At 44.8% G+C, this 14,711-nt stretch overlaps 1 protein-coding gene across 1 annotated transcript in view; it reads right to left on the bottom strand.

The window, feature by feature from the left end:
• Positions 1 to 5,182, bottom strand: part of Senp7 (SUMO specific peptidase 7) — a 112,721-nt gene extending 107,539 nt beyond the window's left edge. Inside the window, exon 1 of the mRNA XM_051150058.1 lies at positions 4,994 to 5,182. Within this exon, the coding sequence (XP_051006015.1) occupies positions 4,994 to 5,033 (40 nt within the window). The 5' untranslated portion in view covers positions 5,034 to 5,182. The remainder of the gene's footprint in view (positions 1 to 4,993) is intronic.
• Positions 5,183 to 14,711: the final 9,529 nt, after the last annotated feature.

Below are 14,711 nucleotides of genomic sequence, written 5' to 3'. Positions count from 1 at the left end.
TAAGCCTAAATTGGCACAACTGACCTACGACTTAGAATTTTTTGTTAGCTCTTGAATTTTACTTGAGATTTCTGTAGATTTTTATTGTAATTGAGATGAAATATTTGTGCAGGGTTGTGGTGGTACACACCCTTAATCCTAAGACAATGGAGACAAAGACAAGCGGATCTCTGAAAGTTCTAGACCAGCCTGGTCTCCACAGTCAGTTAGGGGGTGACCCCTGCTGATAAGATAAGTTACTTGCAGAAACAGCCTAGGATTTAAACTGACAATTTTTTCCTTAAATTTACTATGTATGTTCCTTTTTCTTAACAATGAATTATATGTCCTTACTGATCTAAAGGATGTATACACATCACTCTTAGGTTTATGTAAGGTAATATGACGTCACTGCTCTAAAAATAGCCAGCCAATCTCCTTAAAAGTGGAGCTTCCATTGGAAGAACTGGCACCAAAGGGTAATTAGCCTAAAAGATATGTTCTGTTCGTCAATGTAAGGACTAAGGTTGGACGGGGAGACTAGAATTAAAGGCCTGGTGGCTAAGATGCTGTAGCTCTTTATAAATGTTCTTGGTATAAGACACAGCTTGTGCAAGACCTTCTGGTTCCAGCTTTCCTATCTTCACCTTCTCATCCCCTGGTTAGCCTCGTTAAGACCCAGTCACTGAAGAACAACTTCCTGGTCCAACTCACATTGTACTTTCAGTATTGAAAAGCAGACATCACCTGGACCAACTGAGGCCTCTTAGAAAAATATATCAAGAAAGAAAGAAAGAAAGAGCAAGCAAGTAGGGCACTCAGGAGGCGGAGGCAGGCAGATTTCTGTGAGCTCAAGGCCACCCTGGTCTAAGAAGCCAATAACTGATACAATAAGACTGAATTGTATTTTTAAAGCTACAAGCACTAAGCTGGGCAGAATCTAAACTGCTTCTAATCTAACAATAAACTAAAATAAACTACTCTAATCCTCATAACCTACATATATCCCAAGCACTTGCCAATATGATCCTCCTTGGGGGTGGGGGGTGGGGGAGCTTCTCTCCCCCAACTCCCAACTGTCAACTGTCAACTGTCAACTTTCAACTGTCAAGTCCTCCAGGCTCCTCCCACCTCCCATGGAAGTCCTGCCTTTCGCTTGCTTTACTGACAACTGCTACATCCACTCAAGGTATTCCTCTACAACAAAGCAAGTCCAGGACAGATAAGGCTATTACAAGAGAAAGCCTGTCTCAGAAAGAAAACAACAAAAAGAAGAAGAGGAGGAGGAGGAGGAAGAGAGGAGGAGGAGGAGGAGGAAGAGGAGGAGGAGGAGGAGGAGGAAGAAGAAGAAGAAGAAGAAGAAGAAATAATAAGAAAGCGAGCCGGCAGGGGTGGTGCACACCTTTAATCCCAGCACTAGGGAGGCAGAGGCAGGCAGATCGTTCTGAGTTCAAGGCCAGCCTGGTCTACAAAGTGAGTCTAAGACAGCCAGGACTAAAACAGAGAAACACTGTCTTTAAAAAAAAAAAGAAAGAAAGAAAAAAGGAAGGAGGAGGAGGAAGAGGAAAAAAAGGAAGAAAAATATATCATGGGGACACTAATCCCTGAAGATGGGACTGAAGAAGAAATGGCAAAGCACTTGGCTCCATTCTCACTTATTGGGTGGGTGGGTGAGGTTATGTATATCCCAGTGCCCATGTGGAGGGCAGAGAGCAGTGATCAGAAGCTGTCTGCCTCCACCACCATGTGAATTCATGTGTCAGTATTGGCAGCAAACACTTTTACCCACTAAGCCATCTCACCAGTCCTCTCAGCCACTTTGTTTTTTATGTTTTTAATTGAAATAGAATTATATTAGTTTCTCCCGTTCCTCTCCTCTCTTCAGCCTCTCTCTAATACTTTCACTTGAAAGCCACTTTCTTGATGAGCCACAATGCACAAGAGCACACAGAGAATTTGGAAATCCTGAAGATATTTATGGTTTTTAACTCAAACTAGTTATTCTTTAGAAGCAGAACTTTTTTCTCCAAAGTAAGGCTAATGAACGTGAAGTGACAGTAAAAAGAAGTTAAAACTGTCTATGGACAGTGTATTTAGAGGCCGGATTTTGAATCCTGGCCCTGTTTCTAACACCAGCTCTTACGAGCCAAGGCTTATGATTCCTAAATCCCAGTTTCATCCATAAATCAAAAATAACAAATTACTTGTAAGGGTTTTTTTAAAGATTTATTTATTATTTATACAGTATTCTGTCCATACATGTGCCTGCCCACCAGAAGAAGGCACCAGATCTCATTACAGGTGGTTGTGAGCCACCACGTGGTTGCTGGGAATTGAACTCAGGACCTTCGGAAGAGCAAATAGTGCTCCTAACCTCTAGGCCATCTCTCCAGCCCCCTTGTAAGGGTTTTTGAATATGTAAATATTCAAATATTTGAATTTGTAAAATGCTTAGTACTACAGTCAGGCCAAGGGTGCAGAAGGTGATGCTGCAGCCCACCAACCTTATCTTCAGACTGAGCTCTGTGAGCAAGTGGCAAGCGTGTTGGACCACTGGTTTTGATGAGCACATGAACCTCACGTGGTGCAGAAGAGATTCATTCTAAAACAAAGGGTCAGGCTAACAGGGGGTAACATTCCTCTGCTACATACTGTTTCTAGGGGTTGGAGACATGGCTCAGCCATTAAGCACACACACTGCTCGTGCAGAAGTCACAGGTTTGATTCCCAGCACCCTCATGGCAAGTCACAACTATCTGTAACTCCAGTTCCAAAGGATCTGATGCCCTCTCCTGACTTTTACAGGCATCAGGAACACGCATGGTGCACATATGTACATGCCAAAAAATACTCATAGACATTAAAATAAAATAGATAAATCAAAATATAAATATTTTAAGACAGAAATGGTGGCACACGCCCTCCTGAGTATTCAGGAGGCAAAGGCAGACAGATCTCTGAGTTTGAGACCATCCTGTTTTACACAGCAAGTTCCAGAACAGCATTATTTCTATAAATATATACATATATATGTGAAAAATCAAATATACTATTTAAGCAACATTTTTTAATGTCCACATTATACAACTAGAGGCATACCAGACCAAAATAGCTAGAACACCATAGATCTCTGATTGGGTCAGATTACACATTACTCTGGAGAAAGAAGGCCTTTCCAAAGGTAAGTCATGAGGAAAATTCTCTAGTGACATGAATGTGGGCTCTTAATCTCAAAACTTCCTCAAAGAGATCTTTCCTATAGGTATAGCTAACATAAATACCAGTGTGTTTTCAGATCAGCCACTTTTTATTCTCAAAGTTCTCTTTCCAAAAGTATATCCATCAAATAGTCTATATTTACCAGGTGAGGGGGATAGATTTTTGCCAATGAAAAGGTCTAATATCTCTATATAATGCACTAACACATGTGTATGTAAAAAGCAAAGATGAAACATATTTATTGAGAAGAAACTGTGCATCTTAAACTGAGATTATGACTATGCCTAAAACTCTGCATTAAAGAACTCCCACAGGAATATTAGTGCAGACACCTTTATGTCTTGCATAAATACAATTTCAAAGGCAAAGAACAGCTAGTATCTTTAAAATACACAGAAAAAATTTAGGCATGGTGGCATACACCTATAATTCTAGCAATGGGAAACTCTGAGACAGGAGATTCCTGAGCTCCAACCAAGGCTGCATGGTGACAACCATCCCTCCAAAAAAAGACCAAAAATACTAGTAAGATCTACTGTACATAAAGAGATCTCGGGATTTCAACTCTGTCAAACCAAGTTCTCAGAGATCTGTGCTCACATCCTTCGGTTCAACAATACAGTTTTAGACATATTGACACTGGCATACCTAAGTAGTTTGGAACTGCTAACACTAGCTCTACAAAAGTAAACACTACAGTGATAAATTTTAAAATGGGTTAGGCTGTGCTAGGCAGTGGTGTCCAATGCCTTTAACACCAGCACTTGGGAGGCAAAAGCCCTAACATCCCTGAGCTGGAGGCCAGGCTGGTCTATAGATCAAGTTCCAGGACAGCCTGGGCTATAAGTGGGGGCAGAGCTGACCTGTAGCCCCAGAATTCAGGAGAGGTAGGCAGGGAGACTTCAACTCTGACCCCATCTTGGGTTACTCAGGGATGTTGATTTTCTCAACAAAAAAAGAAACAAACAACTCAATGAATTCATCAATGTTGTTTTATGTACTAGTTTGTGCATTTTTATGACCAAGGGACTTAACTCAAGTACTTAAGAGGTGCACTTAACAGATGACAATAACTTGTTGACTGGGCAGAGCTCTATCTCAATTTTATACAAAACTTAAGAGGTTCTTGAGTTTCAAGCTTTAAAACAAAGTCAAACAAAAATGTGCTGAGATTAAAAACAACAAAAGCCCGGCTTCAAATCCTTTGACTTTCGAATCATGTTTGGAAGATGCAGGAGGCTGGGGAAATAATGTTATTAAATGAGCCTGTTCGAACCAGAGGGACACCAGGCATATTTACTTAAGGAACTGCGGGGCTATCAGCAAGCCCCGCCTTCCTTCGGTGCAGCTTCTTCGGCCTGCTGGGGGGGGTTGGGGGGGGGGACGGCGGGGAGAGGGAGGGGGAGAGAGAAAGGGGCGGGGGAGAGAAGCGGGCCAGGCAAGGATTCAAAGGAACCAAGGAAAGTGAAATCCAGTGCCGGGGAGGTAGAAGCCAAAGAGAACACGGGTGGAATTACGAAGAAGGCGTGGCAGGACAGCGGCTACCAGCAGGGAAGATCGGCGAGCCAAAGACAATCAAGGAGAGTGTCCCGGGAGGAGGGAGCGTACGGAAGAGGTGCAGCTAGGGAAAGCTGCAGCCGAGCTTCCCCGACAGCTGCGGGCGCGGCCCCGGAGCACTCTCCATTACGCGCGCCCCCGCCGCTCCCTCCCTCTCCCCCTCCCCACCGCGCCTGGGAGCAGCCGCCAGCGGCGCAGGTAGCAAGGTCCGCTCGGCCCTCGCGCAAGCTGTCCTCACCCGACGAAGATCGCCGACGCCTAGGCCTGGCCCTGTCCATGGTCTCCTCCTCCGGCTCCCTCCAGTCGCACTTCCAGGCGCTGTCACCTCGGGACCCCTCGGGCTGGGGAAGGGAGGGGGAGGGGAGAGAGAAAGCCAGAAGCAGGATTCGCGCTTGCGCACTAGCACTCGCCTCCCTCCGACCGGAAACCCCTTGCCCCTCCCACCTCTGCTGGAGATAGCACTTCCTGGGCCTTGTTTTCCCTGAGGGCTGTCACCTATGCCTGTGCAGTGGGGCATTTCACCAACAGAGTCGCTAAGGAAAAGTAAAGCTTGGTTTACGATTTTAACTTGTTGACTTTAAAATTTCAAGCTGACCAAAAAAAAAAATTTTAAATACCGAGTTCCAGTCCAGCTCCATGGCACCTGCCTGTAATCCCAGGACTTGGGAGGCAGAGGCAGGTGGATCTCTGCGAGTTCGAAGCCAGCCTGGTCTAGAGAGTGATTCCAGGACAGCCAGGACTACACAGAGAAACTCTGTCTCGAAAAACGTAAAATTAAAAAAAAAAAAAAATTAAAAAGCGCCTCCATTTCTACTTATCTAGGCTCTTTCTTGGGAAAAGTCTTGTGTCATATTATTGCTGTTTTGGAATCACTGGCTTCAGTTCCTTGTTTTTTCTTCTTCGATTTCCAATTCAAGTTTGGTTTTTCTGTCCTTTAGGAACATGTTATCTTCAGCATTATTCAGAGAGCTCACCTGCCTAAGAGTGGTCTCTGAACAAAGCAATAAGTTTCTCTCATTGATGACCGTCAAATTTCAGTAGCAACTATTCAAGTGTATTCTCCAGGCTCGAAATCCTGGTGTAGAAACACTGGTCTGAAGTAGTTTTAGATGTATGCACAACAAGACAAACAGGGCCCTCAAAGCAAAGTCTTCGGAAGAACCCTTCAACTCCATTAGACACGGTGCTACTGTGTATCTTTGGCTAGCCTGGAACACACCATGTAGTCAAGTCGGACCTCAAACTCACAGAAATCTACCTGTCTCTGCCTCCTGAGTTCTGTGATTAAAGGCGTGCACTGCCGCATGCCAAGCCAAGCCCATTTGCTATAGTATTGTTAGGGTCCGGAACATGCTGAAGAAAAGACGCCAGACTCAAACTCAAACAGTATGCAAACAACAAAGAGCATTTCTTCTACAGGATCCAACACGTTGGGGTGACTGTTCAGACAAGATGGCGACCCCAGGTGAACTTGTAGGCTCTTTTTAAAGGCTTGGTGGGTGGGGGTTGGGTGGTACTAGGTTATCATTAGCATGTTTGGATCGCCACTCAGACAGGATGGTGACCTCTGGTTAGCTCTGGTGAGCTCGCAGGCTTTTTTTTTTTTTTTTTTTTTTTACAAGCATTTAAATTCCAGAAGGGATTATATAAATGTGACATTCATAGTGTTTTTATATTTATATAATCCTTGATTGTTTCATGGTCCTTCTTGCTATATGTAGTTTATTGTATATATGTGTAATAATATAAATGTATATGTAAAGTAAATTTTTTTAAAAAAACAAATAAAAGTTAATAAAATAAATAAATAAATAAATAAATTCCAAAAGGGGAGTTAAGTAGTCATTTAACTAGAAAGCCCAGGCAAACTGAGTAAACACATGGCTACCCTGGCCAGGTCATGAGTTTAACTTCCAGACCAGCAGTATATCTTTCTTTTTTTCTTTTCGGTTTGTTTGTTTGTTTGTTTTGTTTTTAAGACAGGGTTTCTCTGTTGGCTATCCTGGACTCACTTTGTAGACCAGGCTGGCCTGGAACTCACAGTGATCCATCTGCCTCGGCTTCCCAAATACTGGCATTAAAGGTGTGTACCACCACGCCCGGCTAGTATATCTTTCTTAACCAATTATATCAGCAGTAAAAACCATTTTTAAATGTATCTTCCTCTGGCCAGGTCATTTCTGTCTCTGGTTGGCTGCCCATTCTTTGCCGCATTTCCAGTGACTGCCAAACCCATCTCTGAAGAATGGAGGCCCAGGCCTGCTCTGAACTAACAGAAACTGAAGCCTGTGGCTAGACTTATCGAACCAGACCTCTCAGTATTCCTGGTGGATAATTGGGCATGCATGTGATTAAATCAAATGCACTGTGAGCAATGTGCATTAGTGATATTGTCACATGATCTATCAGTCAACATAGAGAGCTGGGGCCATCAAGATGTCTCAGTGGGCAGGAAAATGGTACAGTGGTACTCATGTGCCCACATTTCACACATACACTATACAGACAAAATAAATAAATGAAACAAAAAATTAAAATACAGACCCACCAAAACTATGCCCTAATCGCCAAACTCCTTCTCTTCAACCCGATCAAAAGAAGCCATCATGAGCTGAGCATGGTGGCACACACCTTTAATCCCAGCACTTGAGAGGCAGAGGTAAGCAGATCTCTGTGAGTTCAAGGCCAGCATGGTCTACAAAGAGTCCAGGACAACCAGGACTATTATACAGAGAAACTTTGACTCAAAAAGCCAAAAAGAAGAAGAAGGAGCCACCAAGTCTGATAACTTGAGTTCCATGTCCAGAACCCAAAAAGTGTAAGAGTTAACTGGTTTCTGAAAACTTTTCAGTGTGTGTGTGTGTGTGTGTGTCTTTATTGCTTATATATGCTTGGGGACATGTATAATGACACAAACCAGTTAATCAACATAAATTACATATTTTTCTTTGCTTTGTTTTTTGAGACAGGGTTTCCCTATGTCACCCTGCTGTCTCCCATCCCTGCTGGACTTACTTTGTAGACCAGGCTGCTCTCGAACTCACAGAGATCTGCCTGCTTCTGTTCCCTGAGTGCTGGGATTACAGATGTGTGCTACGGTGCCCGACTAAATGATATATTTTTTAGTCAGACCCTTGAGTAAATTCCTTCACATGGCCCACTGCGCTCTCTCTCTCTCTCTCTCTCTCTCTCTCTCTCTCTCTCTCTCTCTCTCTCTCTCTCTCTCTCTGTGTGTGTGTGTGTGTCTCTCACACACACACACAGCATATTCTGAACTGTTTTATACCTTTACTAAGTATTCTTGCTATTTTTCAAACTGTCTAGGCCCTATTTCAATCCTATGACTAAGGAGCCAGGAACCTAGAAATGCCAGATCCAGACCCTGACCAGCAAGTGTGGCACATGCCTGTAAGCCCACTATGTGGAAAGTGAGGGCAGGAAGGTGAGGAGCCCAAGGTCATCCTCACCCACATAGCAAGTTCAATGCCAGACCAGCTATATGAGACCCTCTGTCAAACAAACACTTCCGCAAAAGAATGCCTTAAGTGCCTTCACAGGCAGCTATTACACCAAAAATCTCAGAGGTTTTTGTGTGCTACTTATGCTTCCACTAGGTGGTGCAATTAGCTAGCTTTCAATCTAGACTCCTGATTGTAATCTGTCCCGGTTTTGGTTGATTTTTGTTTTATTTTAATCGTGTGTGTGTGTGTGTGTGTGTGTGTGTGTGTGTGTGTGTGTGTGTTAGAGAGAGAGAAAGAGAGAGAGGCAGAGGCAGAGACGGAGGTGGGGGGAGTTGGGGGGGGGGGTGGGAGACAGAGACAGAGACCGGAAACAGAGACAGAGAGACAGAAAGACAGAGACAGAGAGATGTGTATGTGTATATGCATATATAGGCAGTAAGGGCCGCTGAGAAAGACATTCTTTGGCTGGGAAGACCAACTGAGTAACTTGAAAAAGACACTCTCTAACCTGTTGAGCTGGCTGTAGCTGCTCAGTGACTTCCAGGTTTTCAGTTTTCATGAACTGTCACCTATGCTGCAGTGGGCTGTGGTAACACAGCTGTCTTTGAGTTATTTCTTCTCACCAATATTCCTTTAAGTAACACCAATAAAACTCATGTGTTGACTCCAATTCCTTAATGATTCTACTTTATTAGGAATTTATTAAAGGCACGTGCCTCCCTTACAACCCGACTACCCTAAATAGGAGGGAAAGGAGATTAAAGAGAACAAGAATGAAACCTTCTGGGTATCAGTTCCGTGGGCAACTCCCCTGGTGTAATTCTCAGGAGTCTAGCACACCATCTAGCTGACAGAAGACGCCACATTGTCTGTGGACCAAACTTGGAAGTTTCCACCGAGACCACCACCACTGTCGCCACCGCCAAACCTGAAACTGCTGTGGGCAGGAACCTGTGATCTCCTCTCAAGTTCCCTAATCTTCAGATCCCAGCTCTCACAAAGCACCCCTGCACCCCTGGCCCTGTGTAGAAGGGGACTCAGAAACAAGAGGATTATGGGGGATTGTTTGCTGCCAGCCTAGGTAAAAAACCAAGAGCTCCAGGATCATGACCTCAAGGTTCCAGGACAGACAGATCGATCAGCCATGCCTCAAAGAAATTAGGGGAAGAGTGAAAAAGAGGGCACCCAGTGCTCTCTTCCAGCCCCACGATCGTTCATACAGGCTCCTACTTTGGCACAGACCCCATCCATGAACATAAACCAACACACATACTCACACACACACACCATGAACATAAATAACACACACATGTACACACACATGCATACACCCCATGGACATAAACCAACCCTCATGTACACAACACACATACTCACCATGAACATAAATAACACACATGTACACCCACATCCCATGGATATAAACCAACACTCATGTGTACACACACACATACATTCCATGGATATAAACCAACACTCATGTATACACACACACACACACACACACACACCATGGATATAAACCAACACTCATGTATACACACACACACACACACACACACACACACCATGGATATAAACCAACACTCATGTATACACACACACACACACGCATATACCCCATGGATATAAACCAACACACATGTACACAACACACACACATGCATACATACCATGGATATAAACCAACACACATGTATATACATACACACACACACATGCATACACCCCACGGACTAAACCAACACTCATGTACACAACATACACACACATGAAATTAAAAAGAGAAGAAAATTGTCTAACCTAGGCCTGGTGCTATGGAAAGGCGGCAGAGGAGAACGGCAAGCTTTCGGCCAGTCTAAACTGCACAGACACTGTCTTCTAAGCACCTGTGCCTTTTGAGTCTACCTTGTTCCTCCTGCTCATCCCATCTCCTCTTCTCTTTTCTCTCTCTGTGCTATTGGTGGGGTACCAGCCCACCAGGCTCCATTCTTTCCCCTAATAACTGTCTCATCACCAACTGGATACACAAACACCTTTTTAAAAACCTGCAAGAAAATAAAGTGATACTGTACAGTGTTTGTTACCAGAGATATTTGAGTGTGTGTGTGTGTGTGTGTTCTCTGGAGGAAAAAAAAAACTCAAGCGGGGTGTGGTGTGGCAAGCATTTAATCCCAGCACTCAGGGGCAGAGGCAGGCAGATCACTGTGAGTTCAAGGCCAGCTTGGTCTACAAAGTGAGTCCAAGACAGCCAGGGCTACACAAAGAAACCCTATCTCAAAAAACAAAACAACAACAACAAAACAAAAAACAAAAAAACTCATTAGTTTACAATGCTGTTTTTTAGGTATCCTGTATCCTTTTATATTTAGCACAGAAAATTATGTTCTACAGTTTTTAGCACCTGAATAAACAAAAGACTTTTAGATATGAAAAAGCAGTAGATTTTGGGGTTTGTTGTTGTTGGTTTTGTTTTGTTTGTTTGTTTCGAAACAGAGTTTCTCTCTGTAGCCTTAGCTTTCCTGGACTTGCTTTGTGGACCAGGTTGGCCTCGAACTCACAGCTATCCACCTGCCTCTGCCTCCAGAGTGCTGGGATTAAAGGCGTGTACCACCACACCTGGCAGCAGTGGATTTTTGTACAAACCAGCTGTGACCATTAATCGGTCCACATGAATGGATTCAGAATCACCATGGAAACACACTCCGGAATGTAGCTATGAAAGTGTTTCATAAAGGTTTAACTGAAGGACAGCCTGACTGAATGTGGGTAGCACCATCTCAAGGCCAGGCCGGACTGCATATGAGGAGATGAACTGAGCGCGGCAATTCATCTCTCTTTACTTCGTGACCGAGGCACTGTGACCAGCCAATTCATTCTCCTGCTACCCTGCCTCCCAACTAGGATGGTCTGTACCTGTGGTGGTTTAAATAGGGATGGCTCCCATAGATTCAGGAGGTGTGGCCTAGTTGAAGGAAGTGTGTCGTTGTGAAGGCAAGCTTTGAGGCCTTAATGCTCAAGCTCTGCCCAGTGTGGCACACAGTCTCCTTCTGCTACCTGCAGATCAAGATGCAGAATTCCTGGCTCCTTCTCCAGCACTAAGCCTGCCTCGATGCTGCCATGCTTCCTGCTGTGACAATAATGGACTAAACCTCGGGAATTGTAAGCCAGTACCAAGTAAGTGGCTTCCTTTGCCAGGCACGGTGGCACAGGCCTGTAATCCCAGCACTCGGGAGGTAGAGGCAGGTGGATCACTGTGAGTTCAAGGCCAGCCTGGTTTACAAAGTGCATCCAGGACAGCCAGGGTGACACATGATGTCTCTTCACAGAAGTAAAATCCTAACAGTACCCTCAAACTGTGACCCAAAATGAACCCTTTCTTGCCTTGTTTTTGTTACCTATTTTGTCACGGTTCCTCTGTGTAGCCTTCGCTGTCCTGGATTTGCTTTGTAGACCAGGCTGGCCTCGAACTCACAGTGCTCTGCCTGCCTCTGCCTCCCAAGTGCTGGGATTAAGGGCATGGTGATATGCTGGCCACATTTTCTCAATTAGTGATTGATATGGGACAGCCCAGCCCTTTGTGGATGGGATCCTTCCTGGACTGGTGGTCCTGGGTCCTTTAAGAACACAGCTTGAGCAAGCCCCGAGAAGCAAGCCAGTAAACAACACCTTTCCATGGGTGTTGCATCAGCTCCTGCCTCCAAGCTCCTGCCTTGAGTTCCTGTCCTGACTTCTGCCGTTGATAGACTACAAATGAAAGTGTAAGCCAAATAAACGCTTTCCTTTCCAGCACGCTTTTGTTTATAGTGTTCCATCATAACAATAGCAACTCTAATTAAGGTATTAAATGTCTGCTATGGAAATAAACCAAGAGCAACAACATGAGAAAACCAAACCCAGTTATTCTGAGCTTTCTACATAATCGAGTGGGCCACCATCACTGTTCTGCAAGAAATTCAAAGACAGAATGGCAGAAATGCCTTACAGTGTGGATAGAGGCTTTTGTCATGGCCTCTGGTGAACTTACTAGGAATGGAACATCCTAAGGGGTTGGGCAGGAGGTATATAGCTGACCTCTCTCTGATTGATCTCAGATTATCAACAGGGGAAAAATAGTGAAGCTGGTGAGATTGCTTAGTGAATAGAGCCGATTAGTGTGCACATCTACAATCTGTGCTCTTACTGGAAAATGGATGGTAAAGACAAGTGAATCTCTAGGCTCACGGGCCATCTAACCTGGTACACGTAGCAGCAAGCAACAAAGAAACTCTACCTCAAGCAATGTGGAAGATTAAGATCAACACCTGAGCTGTCCTCTGATATCCACTTGTGTGTCCATACTTGCACGCACGTATTTATACACATCACATATACACAGGGATGATTTAAAAAAAAAAATCAGTGAAGCCATCAGTTACTAATCTGTCCTGGCTATTTGTCACTGCTTACGACAGAAATTATGTTTGCTTCCTGGGCTTTCACGTCAGGATAATTTTCTGGGCTGTTTACTGCATGTAAGAGTTGGTTACCAGCCGGGCGTGGTGGCGCACGCCTTTAATCCCAGCACTCGGGAGGCAGAGGCAGGCGGATCGCTGTGAGTTCGAGGCCAGCCTGGTCTACAAAGTGAGTCCAGGATGGCCAAGGCTACACAAAGAAACCCTGTCTCGAAAAACCAAAAAAAAAAAAAAAAAAAAAAAAAAAGAGTTGGTTACCAAGCAAGGGCAGTGGCACACACCTGTAATCCCAGCACTCAGGAGGCAGATGCAGCCGGATCTCTGTGAGTTTGAGGCCAGCCTTCTCTACAAAGCGAGTCCAGAACTCTGTGTTACGGAGAAACCCTGTCTCGAAAAACAAAACAAAACAAAAGACAGGGTCTTACTGAGTAGCTTTAGCTAGCCTGGTCTGAGGACTAACAGTTCTCCACCTGAATAATATGGTATGTTCACACTGCAGTAGGTACTGAGGGTAAACTGATGGATCAGATTTAGAATTAAATTTACTTTTTCTTAGTTTGGCTGTCCTGGAACTCGCTTTGAAGACCAACCTGGCCTCCAATTCTGCCGCCTCTGCTTCTGCCTCCCTAGTGCTGGGATTAAAGGTGTGTGACGCGACGCCGCGCTAGAATTATTTTTGTTTTGGTTTTGTTTCTCGAGACAGGGCTACTCTGTGAGACCTAGGCTGTCCTGGACTCGCTTTATAGACCAGACTGGTGTCTAACTCACAGGGATCTGCCGCCCCGAGTGCTGGGATTATAGGCGTGTGCCACCACACTAGAATTAAATTTTCAAGTATTACTCTAAGACTTGCGTCAGATCATTTTGTTATTACATGTGTATAACTAGAGTACCCAAGCTGAGAGCCTGTTAGTATTCGAGCTCTAACGGCAAATCAATAAATGGGGCGGCGGGGCGCCGGTAACGAGTCCCGAGCTGACTCAAAGTCTTATGCACAAGGACTCACGCGCAGCCTGTCAGCAAGACCGCAGAGCGACTAGAAGCGGGCAAAATGCTAGTCGCCTAACGTCAGAGACAGCGCCGGAAGAGGCGGGGCTTCCGGTGGCACCGGATTTCCGGCGGCCGCAGCGGGAATTCTTGGCCTCTCTACGCCCTGTGCTGTGCAGGTCGGCGTGTCTTGACGTTGTGCGCCGTGGCTGCAGTCTTGGTACATGCGGACTTCCCTCCGCTGGGGTTCTGGTGCTGTGTTGGCTCGGTCGCTTCCGGCGATACAGGTTGTGGAGCGCGTGCCCAAAGAACTACAGGCGAGGTGAGGCAGTGATTTACAAATCGTAAGTATATTACCTGAATCAGAAGCCATGTTTACCAAAACCCTCTCCGTTATTGCACTTTAAAATTAAGTTGGCGGGAGCTGCAGAGACGGCTCAGTGTTTAAGAGGATTTAAGTATGGTTTTTTTTTTTTTTTTTTTGCAATGTGATCTATACTTTAATAAAGGGGCACTGGATCAGGAGCTCTACCTCTTTGACAGAAAGTACTTAACAAGCCTTTTAAGATAACATGACACTGACATGGCCTAGGCACAGAGTGGTTAGGGGAACGAGTGAGATGGCTCGGTGGGTTTATTCGCCGGGAGTCCCGTTCCCACCACCGACATGGTGGACGAAGTGAACTGACTCCCAGCGTTGCCCTCTACCTTCGATGTCCAAGTGCTTCACACACAGGACGTGGCTAGGGCCTATATTCTCGGCATATCTGGCAAGATGTGTGGGGACTTGGAGGTAAGACTCTCAACCGACTTGCCCTGTGAAAAACCGTTAGTGCGCTCAGCTTTCGTGTCAGTGACCAATGCTTAAAGAAGAGGAACAAGCTGCTCAGGTGCTTCCAGACGGTGACCTCTTTGAAACAGGAAAACTTGTTTGCTTAACCCAGTCTTTGTTTTAACCTTCCACTCAGTGTTGTTCAACCACAAAATATTTTTCTTAAGGATCTATATTTTTCTTCCAAAATAACAAAGTTCTCTTCAATAGTTGTCTCTTGAT

The sequence above is a fragment of the Acomys russatus genome, chromosome 8, assembly GCF_903995435.1.
Source record: "Acomys russatus chromosome 8, mAcoRus1.1, whole genome shotgun sequence".
Taxonomy (NCBI): Eukaryota; Metazoa; Chordata; class Mammalia; order Rodentia; family Muridae; genus Acomys; species Acomys russatus.
Note: the sequence above shows the minus strand (reverse complement) of the source record. Positions and strands in the feature narration are given on the sequence as shown.